General features: G+C 38.9%; 1 protein-coding gene across 1 annotated transcript in view; it reads left to right on the top strand.

Moving 5' to 3' along the window:
- Positions 1-11,870, top strand: part of CCDC83 (coiled-coil domain containing 83) — a 60,053-nt gene that overhangs the window by 4,179 nt on the left and 44,004 nt on the right. Inside the window, exons 2-3 of the mRNA XM_006895265.1 lie at positions 1,531-1,615; positions 9,876-10,038. Of these exons, the coding sequence (XP_006895327.1) occupies positions 1,531-1,615; positions 9,876-10,038 (248 nt within the window). The remainder of the gene's footprint in view (positions 1-1,530; positions 1,616-9,875; positions 10,039-11,870) is intronic.

Below are 11,870 nucleotides of genomic sequence, written 5' to 3'. Positions count from 1 at the left end.
GTTCATTAGTGTTCAAAGCCTCAAATCTGTTCCTGAGATGGTTCTGAAATTCAGGTGGGATAGACTCAAAGTCATATTTTGGTTGCCTCGAATTTGGTTTAATTTTCCTCAGCTTTAGCTTGAATTTGCTTATGAGTAGTTGGTGGTCTGTTCCACAATCAGCTCCTGGCCTAGTTATCACAGCTGATATTGAGCTTCTCCAGCAGTTCTTTCCACATATGTAATCGATCTGATTCCTATGCATGCCATCAGGTGAAATCCAGGTTATAATCTTTGTAAATACTTCAAGCCTTTTACTTCTAGCAAGCAACGCTGAGTCCTCTACATACTGTTGTTATTAGATGCCACTGAGTCAACCACAACTCACAGCAACCCTGATCTGACTTCATGGACAACACATATCCAACTCTTGCCCTCTCCTGCACCATTTGCACAATCTCTGGTATGCAGGAGCCCACTGTTACTATCATGGTAACAATCCATCAACAATACGTTTACCCTAGGGAGCTCTGCTGGCCTATTCTGTAGGGACGTGTGCTGATAACCTAAAGATAGTACCACTCTAGTGGCAGTCTCCTCCCAAGTAATTTACAGCCTCCTAAAATCCACTGGAGGGTCAACTTTGAGTTAGTTTTGACTTGAAATACCTTAGTATTTCAAGGTGTAGTTATCTTTAGAAAGTAATTGTTTTGTTTGTCATTTCTACCTGGCTGTTTTTATACTATGTATTAAGTTGAATTATTTATTTATTTATGTTGTTATGTGCCATCGAGTCGCTTGTGACTCATAGCGACCCTATGTACAACAGCCCTAAACTCTGCTGTCCTGTGACAATCACACTGTCTCTGACACACCGATCCTGATTACTCCAGTCACTGAATCAATCCACTTCATAGAGAGCCTTGCCCTCCTGCGCTGTCCCTCTACCCTACCAAGCATGATGTCCCTCTCCAAGGACCAGTCCCTCCTTACATGTCCAAAGTATGTTAGACGGAGCCTCAGAATCCTTGCCTCCAAGGAGACACCCGGTTTAACGCTTTCCAGGTTGAATCTGTTTGTTTTCCTAGCAGTCCATGGTACCCTCAGTACTCTTCTCCAGCACCACAGCTCAAAGGCATCAATTCTCCTTCTATCCTCCTTAGTCATTGTCCAACTCTCTGATGCAGAACAAGTGATTGTAAAGAACATGGTCTGTATCAGACGCACCCTAGTCTTTAGAGACACCACTGTTCTTTTGTACTTAAATAAAACATGTAAACACTGTGACTATGAAATATAAATGAGAATTGGCTTTTCTTCAAAAGCAAAACAAAATTTGAAAATATCTCCCCAAGACATATTTTAGTAAATAAAATATATTCAGAAACCTAAAGTCACTAAGGAAAGATATTTATCTCTAAATGGATTTTTTAAATAATACATATGATGGTTCATTTCAATTCAGATAATTTAGTTTAACTTTAAAGTTTTATCTCATTAATTTTTTCTGAGATAATTGTAGTGTGCTCTTTTGTTGTTCTTTGTTCTCAGATTTCAAATAAAGGAAACTGCAGTAGAACGACTTATGGTTCAATTAAGGCAACTTAGAGAAAAAAACCAAAAGTATCAAGAAAGAGTGAGTATAAACTTTAGTGCTTATATAGTCATTAAACCTTACAGATAAGCTTCTAAAAATTATAACTTAAGATAAAGTGTACTGTAGAAAATTATCTCCATCAATGCTTGGAAGTGATTAATTAAAAATAAACAAACTAAATTTTTTAAAAATCCATTTAAGTCTTTGTATATATATGATTCAAGAAGTTATTGCTGCTCTCTTATTAATTATAAGAATCTGGAATTATGTGGATCATAAGAACATTGAATTTTATGTTGAAAATTCTGAGCCTTTGAAATCGTATTTAACATTTGAATTTTTATTTCACCAAACTTTAAAACAATGGCTATCTAGTTTTAGTTTCTGTATCTTTTTGCTTTTAGATCTTCACATAGTTTACACATATAAATATCATTTGAAAAATACAATTTTAGTTGGCAAAATGTCTAATTGGATATATAAGGTGATATGTGTTGTTGCTGTTGTTAGGTGCTATCTGGTCAACTACCCTATGAACAACAGATCTGAACCTTGCCCTAGCCTGAGCCATCCCCACAATCTCTGATACGCTCAATCCAATTGTTATAGTCAACTGTGACTATCTTGTTGAAGGTCTTCTCTCTTTCTTTAACCCTTAACCTTTCCCAGCATGTTATCTATTTTCAAGGATTGGCCTTTCTTGACAACATGTCCAAAGTATATGAGATGAAGTTTCACCATCCTTGCCTCTAAGGAGCAGCCTGGTTACACTTTGAACAAGACAGACTTGTTTGTTCTTTTGCTAGTTCATGGAATACCCAGTACGCTTCTCCAACACCACAATTCAAAGGCATCGATTCTTCTTCTATCATTTTATTCATTGTCTGACTTTCAGATGTATAGGAAGCAACTGAAAATACCATAACTTGAATCAGGTTGGTCCTTATATTGACATCATAACTATGTAGCACTTTGGAGTAGTCCTTGACAATAGATTTTCCCAGTGCAACAATGCTCCTTTGTTTTGTTTTGTTTTTTATTTCTTGACTGCTATTCCCACTGGTGTAGATTACAAACCAAATAAATTTATATCACAGACAATATCAGTTTCTTCTCCACTTATCATGATGCCCGATTGGTCAATTGCTGAGGATTTCTGGGTTTTGATATTTCGATACAATTTATATTGAAGACTGTTGTCTTTGATCTCGGCACTGAATAGTTAAGTCAACTGTACTTTCTCCAAGTAAGGTTGTGAGTGTTTTTGTTTGTTTGTTTTTCATAACTCAGGTTGTTAATGAGTCTTCTTCCAATGTGAATACCACATTCTTCTTCATGTAGTTTAGTTTGTATAACTATTTGCTCAGCATAACAGATTGAATAGGTATGGAGAAAGGATACAGCCCTGATAAACACTTTTCCTAATTTTAAGCCAGGCAGTATTCCTGTATTCTGTTTGAACAATAGTTTCTTGGCCTATGTACAGGTTTTGCACAAACATAGCTAAGTGTTCCAGGATTTCACTTCCTCTCAATGTTAGCCATAATTTGTTATGTGTCTCTTGGAGGCAACACGTTGAATTTTTTTAAAATTTTCTTACCTATTCTGTTACCCTTTTTTTCTTAATTGGCACATTTAAGCCATTTACATTAAGTATGATTATTGACAGGGCAGGTTTTACCATTGTCATTTTGCTGCATTCATTTTTCTCTTGTTGCTGCTTACTTTGGCCCACCTACTTTCCTTTGTTGTCTCTGTGTGAAGGACTTCTCTTTGTATTTCTTGTAGAGTTGGACTTGTTTTCATGAATTCCGTAAGTTCCTGCTTTTCTACAAATGTCCTAATTTTCCCTTTGTATTTGATGGACAGCTCTGCTGGATACAGGATCCTCAGCAGGCAATTGTTTTCTTTCTGCTTTCTGTATATGCTGTCTCATTGTCTTCTTTTAGAGTTTAATCTAATTGGTTCTCCTTTGTAGGTGACTCTTTGTTTTTCTCATGCTACTTTTTAGTATTTTACCCTTGACTTTGATTTTGAAGAGTTCGACTATATAAAGTTTTTCTTTGGGGGTCTAGTTTGTTTGGAGTTCACGGAACTTCTTGAATGTTTATTTCCATGTTTTTCATGATACTAGGGAAGTTTTCTTCTAGTACCTCTTCCACCATTTTCTCAGTGCTTTCCCTCCCCTCTGCTGTTCTGGAATTCCAGTTTACCTGTATATTGTTCTGGTTGATGTTATCCCACACGATTCTAAATGTTTTCTTCCTTTTCTGTCTTCCTTCTTCGTTTTTTCTTCTTGTAACTTCTCATTGAGGTTCTTGTCTTCTAGCTTGCTGATTCACTGTTTCATTGCTTCTATTCTACATTTTTGGTTCCTCCAATATGTTGACAATTTATTCAATATTGGTCTTGTTATCAACATTGGTCCTGTTATCAATGAATGCATCCTCTGGTATGGATTGCATTTCAGTATCAAGAAAAAAAGATTCTTACCACTCGACCGGTAGGCAGTGTTATGATAGATGGAGGGGAGATTGAAACTGTCAACAGCTTCATCTTCCTTGAGCCTAAAATTAACAGCTCTGTTACCAGCAGTCAGGAAGTTAAGGAGATGCATTGCATTAGGAAAATTTGCAGTTAGGGACTTTTCCACAAATTATTGAGAAGTAATGATGTCAATTTGAGGACTAAGGTACATCTCATTCAGGCCATAGTTTTTCTGATTACTTGCTATGCATCTGAAAGCTGGAAAATCAATAAGGATGACAGAAGGATTGATGCCTTTGAGCTGTCATGTTGGAGAACACCCCATGGACAGCCAGGAGAACAAATGGATATGTCTTGGAGAGGGTGCAGCCAGAGTGCTCTTTAGAGGCAAGAATGATAAGGCTTCACCTCACAGAATTTTGACATGTTGCTAGGAGGTGCTATTCTTTGGAGAAGGACAATGATGCTGAGAAGGGTCAATGGTCAGCGAAGGAGAGGAAGACCCTCAGCCAGGTGGACTGACATGGTGACTGACTGCTGCTGTGTGCTCTTGTTTATCAAGAAGTGTGAGGATACTGCAGGATAGGGGAGGGTTCAGATCTTTTGATCATAGGTCACTATGAATTGTACTCAAAACAATGGCACCTCACAACAACAACATTCTGGATTATATTTGCATGCATTTCTGTTGTTTCTAGTACTGTATTAGTTGTATTCTGTTTTGTGATCTTTTGTTTCATTCTTGTACCTCTTTACTTACATTTCAACTCTTTTCCCCATCATCAGTAATTCCCTCAGTTCTAGTTAATGTAACTCCACTTCAATATATTTCTTCTGCCTTTCTGTCTCTGAAATATCAATTTGGTATGTAATCTAGTCTGCTTTTAGAAGAAAGTGTTTTGATTTTTACCCCCGTTATGTTTCAACCTGCCTGCTGTTTCCCTGATAATATGTCAAGTACTTGGTATGTGTGAGGCAGTTTTTGTTGTATCTGCATAGGATGTCAGTTCCTTATCTTTATGATGCAATTAATAGAGTTGTAAGCTTTTAAGTATAGCCCCAGTTCAGTTTCCCATATATCTCTGGTTATTGTCTATTGCTGGCTCTGTTCCCTTTCTTGTGGAAAACTTCTCATTTGGTTATCCTTTGAGGGCCAGGGAGCTGGGGTCTCTCCCTTTGTCCATCTGTGGTGAAGGGCAGCTTCTCTGCCCTGCTCTCTTGTTGGACGGGAGAGGGTGGTTTCACTCAGTAAAAGGTCAAATCCCAGTGCTCCCTGGTCCCTCCACAAGTCTCAGTAGGTGCTAGCAGCCAGCAGCATACCTGTCTCCTCTCTTGAGACTGATTAGGATGGAGCTGTTCATGCATAAGCAGGCAAATCCACAGGGGTAATGGTCCTTGACCTTTTTCGGCTGCTATCATTGAGTTTCTCCAATGTCTTTTTCCACAGACACAGTCAATCTGATTCCTAGTAGTCCATTAGAGAGGGTCGGTCCATGGGTGTAATTACCATTTATGTTTTTTATAAATGGTATTTGCAATGAATTAATTATTAAAATTCTATCAACAGCCTCCTTTCTATCACTAAATCCATATTTTTCAACTACCAGTCCTTCTTGGTTTCCAACTTTACATTCCAGTCACCAGCTATTATTAATGTATCTTGATTGCATGTTCAGTCTATTTCACTCTGCAAAAGTTGGTTGTTGTTGTTGTTGTTATGTGCCATTGAGTCGACTCTGACTCGTTGTTGTTGTTGTTGTTGTTATGTGCCATCGAGTTGCTTGCGACTCATAGCAACCCTATGTACAACAGCCCTAAACTCTGCTCTGTCCTGTGCCAGTCACACCGTCTCCAATATACCCATCCCGATTACCCCAGTCACTGAGTCAGTCCACCTCATAGAGGACCTTCCTCGCCTGTGCTGTCCCTCCACCCTCCCAAACATGATGTCCCCCTCCAAGGACTGGTCCCTCCTTACAACATGTCCAAAGTTAGATGTCCAATGTTAGACAGAGCCTCAGAATCCTTGCCTCAACGGAGCCACCTGGTTTAACCCTCTCTAGAATGAATCTGTTTGTTCTCCTAGCAGTCCATGGTAACCTCAACATTCTTCTCCGGCACCACAGCTCAAAGGCATCAATTCTCCTTCTGTCCTCCCTAGTTATTGCCCACCTCTCTGATGCATAATAGTGATTGCAAAGACCATGGCCTGTATCAGATGCACCTTAGTCTCCAGAGAGACAACATTGCTCTTCAGAACTTTGAAGAGGTCCCTAACAGCAGACTTTCCCATCACAATACGCCTTTTAATTTCCTGGCTACTGGTGCCAAGAGTGTTGACTGTGGAGCCAAGCAGACTGTGAACAATCTCAATCTCTTCACCATCCATCTCTCTGACTCATAAAGACCCTATATATAACATCCTGTTCTATCCTGAGACAATTTCATCATCCACTTCATAAATAACATGCCTCCAGAGGGGTGTCATAGGGTTGCTATGAGTCATGCTCAACTCAAAGGCAATCAACAGCAACAACATGACACACTTAACCATATTACCCAGTCACTGAGTCAGTCTATCTCATCCAGGGTCTTCCTGTCTTGCACTGTTCCTCCACCCTTCCAAGCATGATATCCCTCTCCCAGACTGGTCCCTCCTTGCAACATGCCTAAAGTATGTCAGATGGAACTTCAAAATCCTTGCTTCCAAGGAGCAGTCTCCTTTCACCCTCTCCAGGACAAATGTGTTTGTTTTCTTAGCAGTCCATGGTGTATTCAATACTTTTCTTCAGCACCACAGCTCAAAGCATCAATTCTTCATCTATCATCCTTAGTCATTGTCCAGCTCTCTGATGCATAGCAAGTATTAATTAGAAGTCCTCACTTTCTTTCATTTTGCTTTAGTGGTTGGTGTATGCATATCAGAATAGAGCAAGGAAACACTGCATGGTTGAAAATTAGGAAGTGAGTTCATCAGGGATATGTCCTGTCTCCATACTTTTCCAATCTGTGTGCAGAACAGATCATTCAGGAGGATGAACTTTATGAGGAGGAGTGTGACATCAGGATTAGGGGAAGATTCATCAACAACTTGTGTTATACACAGGATATAATCTTGCTTGCCAAAACTGAAGAGGACCTAAAGCATTTGCTGCAGAAGGTCAAGGACTGTAGTCTTCAATATGGATTGAATCTTAGCATCAAGAAGACAAAAGGTTCTCATGACTGGGCCAATTGACAGCACCAAGATGAATGGAGAAGATACTGAGGTTGTTAACAATCTCAGTTTGCTCAGCTCCACAGTCAACACTCTTGACCCCAGTAGTCATGAAACCAAAAGACAAATTGCAGTGGGGAAGTGTGCTGTCAGACCTCGCCAAAGTGCTAAAGAGCAATGATGTCAGTCTATGGACTAATGTGCATGTGAACCAGGCCATCGTCTTTGCAATTACTTGCTATGTGTCAGAGAGCTGGACAAAGACTAAGGATGACAGAAGAAGAATTGATGCCTTTGAGTTGTGGTGCAGGAGAAAAGTATTGAACATACAATAGACAGCCAAGAAAACAAATAGTTCTGTTTTGGAGAGTGTGAAACTAAGTTTCTCCTTAGAGGCAAGGATTTTGAAGTTCTATCTTACATTCTTTGGGACACATGGCCATGAGGGACTAGTCCTTGGAGAAAGACATCATGGGCAGAGGGTAGAAGGACAGCATAGGAGAGGAAGACCCCAGATGAGTTGGATTGACATAGTAATTGAGGTAATGGGGATAGTTGTGTTGGAGTCAGTGAGACTGGCTCACAACAGGGCAAGATTCAGAGCTATTGTATATAGGGTTGCTATGAGTCACAGGTGACTCGATGGCACATAGCAATAACAATAACCTTAAAATATTTCTCTACATATACATAATAGGATTATGTCCTCCTGAAGGTTATCCAAAAATGACTGGGAAGATATGTTGCCAGAGAACTGCCAGAAGTGCAAGCTGGGTTAGAAGAGGTCGTGGTACTACAGACATTGTTGCCAATGTCAGATGAATCTTGATAGAAAGCAGAGAGTATCAGAGGAATATCTATTTGTGTTTAATTGACTATGCAAAGGCATTTGACTGTGTGGATCACAACAAATTGTGGCTAACCTTGAAGAGAATGGGCATCCCAGAACACTTGATTTTGATTATGAGAAACCTATCCTCAAACCAGGAAGCAGTCCTCTTAACAGAGCAAGAAAACACTGCATGGTTCAAAATCAGTAAAGGAGTGTGTCAAGGATGTGTCCTCTCTCCAATATATTTTCAATCTATATGAATATCAGATCATTCAGGAGGCTGGGCTTTATGAGGAGGAATGTGGTATCAGAATGGGAGGAAGACTCATCAACAACCTTTGTTATGCAGAGGACAAAACATGGCTTGTTGAAACTAAGAAGGACCTGAAGCTCTTGCTTCAGAAGGTAAAGGAGTGTAGTCTTCAATGTGGATTGAAGCTAAACATCAAGAAAACAAAAATTCTCACTACAGAACCAATTGGCAGTACCATGATAGAAGAAGAAGATAATGAAGTTATTAACAATTACAGCTTACTCTGCTCCATAATCAACAATCTTAGCACTAGCAATCAGGTAATCAGAAGACACTGGGAAAATCTGCTTTTTGAGACCTCTCCAGAGTACTGAGAAGCAACACTGTCAAGTCTAGAGACTAAGGTACACCTGATCCAGGCCAAGGTTTTCACAATTATTTGCTATGCATCAGAGAGTTGGACAATGACTAAGGATCGCAGAAGAATCGATGCCTTTGAGTTTTGGTGCTAGAGAAGAATATTGAACATACCATGGACTGCCAAGAAAACAAGTCTTTTTGGAAAGGGTGAAACCAAGTTTCTCCTTGGAGGCTAGGATTTTTTAGCTCCAACTCAGACACTTTAGGCATGTGGCCAAGAGGGATGGATCCTTGGAGAAGGACTTCTTGTTTGGAAGGGTGGAGGGGATAGCACAAGAGAAGAACACTCTAGATGAGATGAACTGATACAGTAACTGGGGAAGTGGGGGTAAGTTTGTCAGAGTCAATGAGATGGGCTCAGAATAGGGCAGGCTTGCTAACTGTTGTACATAGGGCTTCTATGAGTCACAGGCGACTTGACAACACATAACAACAACAATACATAAGATAGCTAGTGAGTGCAAGAATGAACTCTCTGTTGATTAAATAAGACTCTTAGAAACACAGATGGCTATCTGTAAGAGGAACCAAGTACATGTTTCAAGAGTGAAATGGAGTGGTTAATAACTATCACTCTAAAAGAAGAGGAAAAGGGTCATTTGTGAGACAAAGAATAATGCTAAGTTCTCTATACTTATTTTCTCTTTGATCCACTGATAGTTCCTAGTACCTAGAAAACCACCTGGAGTATGTTGTTGTTGTTCAAGTTGAGCACGACTCATAGTGTCCCTATGGACAAAAGGCCTGACACCCCTCTACAACTACTGACATTTATTAAAGTTCATAGATTTTTTCCAGAGGCATGTTGTTTAGAAAGTAGGTATAGCAGATACTTTATATATGCTGTCTAAGGAAATAATGAATGATAGAGAAGAATAGTTTTAATATTTAATGTTTTACTGTGTTGATACATTTCATTTTATTTTGAGTTTTCTATAATCCATAAACTCTTAGATATATTTTCTTAAAATTTTTATCATGAAATAATTAGTTGTGCTTTTGAAATTTCAATGTGTGACTGTCTTTAGGAAAAAAACCAATGTAAATAGTTAAGCAGCTGTAGCAAACGTACTGTCACTTTTCATGACAGAATAAACGCTTAAAGGATGAACAGACTTGGCACATACGAAACCTGCTAAAGGAACTAAGTGAAGATAAATCAAAAGGATTGCCATTTGTTACAAGAGAGGATGTTGAAGAGGCAATGAAGGAAAAATGGAAGTTTGAAAGAGACCAGGAACAAAATTTGAAAGGTGCTTTAGGAAAATTACTATAAAGTTTTTTCAAGTTATTTGTTAAATATATTAATTTTTTTCTCCCAATATGTTCAAAATATTGTGAAAATGAAATATTTTGAATATCAAGTGGACAGGATTGGGAAACAGTATCATGGGCAAGATACTGAAGCCAATTGAGGAAGAAGATTAAAGGCAATGATCAAAAGCAAAGACAGACGGTAACAATCTCCTTCTTATCATCAAGTAGTACTCTGTCCCTCCCTACTCTGAAGCTTCTCACAGGGGCTATTTGTTATTTCCTTTGGAAAACAGTTTTGTTTGGTGACTTCAGCCTCCATTTGGACTTAGGGATGACAAAGCAAACATAATCAGAACACCTTTCCTTCAGTATCTTTAAGGAGCCAATAGCTTTAAGAAACTAAACTCCCTGTTAGATGGAGAAGAGAGGGATTAGAGTTGAAAAAGAAAGGTTGTAGAACATAGAACTGATGCTAAGTGCAGATGATGAAAGATTGAAGACATATTCTTTCCATGATCATGATAGTTTTGGTGCTATAAACTTTTTTTTTTTTGGTGCTATAAACTTTTTATTCCTATTCTTTCTTCCTAAGCTTGATGCCAATATTTGCCAAATCCCTTTAACCAATCATTATAAAACATATCCTCTCTTAGGGAACTAGAAAACAGGGGAGAGACAGGAGTGATAAACAGAAGCAGTATAAGAAATTAGAAAATGCAACTTGAATTTATCCGATTATTTCAAAGTCATCATGTTCTATAGGTCTTTGCATAGAGCAGGCACCCTACTCAATTGATATTGTTTTAAGTGATATAGTTTCCCAGACCAAACACCTACAAACGTCAATTAAAGAGCCTTCTAAAGTTGTCCCCATAAGCCCCTTACCCTTGGAAGCAGGAGTGGCATCCACTTCTTAAACAAAATGCCTCTGGAAACTATGAACTTTGATAAATGTTGATGGTTTTGAGGGTTTTCAGACCTTTTGTTCATAGGGTTACTATGAGTCGTGCTTGACTTGAAGGCTGTCAACAACAACAATAACAACAATAAGCCCCTTACTCACCTCTCTTTATTGCCTGGAGTGACGACACGAGTTAGGGGAAAAATATTTTTCATTCTTCCTCCTTGGAAAAATTTTGCTTATATTTGGAAGGAATAGCTTAATAAACCATAGAGAGCTGTGCTATTAATCCAACGACAACACTTCTCTGGCAGTTTGAATCCACCAGTTGCTCTGAAGAAAGATGTGCAATCTATTCCCATGCAATTTACAGCCTTCCAAAACCCACTGGAGGGTCAGCAAGGAGTTGGGTTGTAGCTCAATGTCAATCATGTTTTTGGTGTGTTGGATTGTTTTTTGTTTTGTTGTTGTTTTCTTGAGTTGGGAATGATACCTCAAAGGAGTCTCAGGTATGCTCACTAAACTATCGTCTAAGAAGAATGGCTCAGTTAAGATGTTCCATCTCGTTGCTGGGCTGAGCACAGGGGTATACATGTGATCCAAGTCTGGTCATGGGCTGGATGGCTCAGCACAGTGGATGAGGGCTGAGCCTGTGGCCTCCAAGGCGGAAAGCTGAGAAAGACAGGGAAAGTGAGAGAACATGTGTGTCTTAAAAGAGGTTTTGAGGTAGTTCATTAGGAATCACATCAGTTAGTTCTTTGCAATTCAGTATGGTCTCTAGAGCAGCAATAGTGGCTTCATCTGGTAGCTTCCATGCCGACTCTCATTCAGACCTAGAAAGTCAGAAACTACCTTTTTTTTTCCTTTTTTAAAAATTTTATTTTAATATTTTTAAAATAATTTTTGTGAACATTTACAGAGATTTTG

Source organism: Elephantulus edwardii, unplaced genomic scaffold (assembly GCF_000299155.1).
Source record: "Elephantulus edwardii isolate Elephantulus edwardi_28Jun2011 unplaced genomic scaffold, EleEdw1.0 scaffold00163, whole genome shotgun sequence".
NCBI classification, from domain to species: domain Eukaryota; kingdom Metazoa; phylum Chordata; class Mammalia; order Macroscelidea; family Macroscelididae; genus Elephantulus; species Elephantulus edwardii.
The sequence above is the reverse complement of the archived record's forward strand: the minus strand, read 5'-3'. Positions and strand labels throughout refer to the sequence as shown.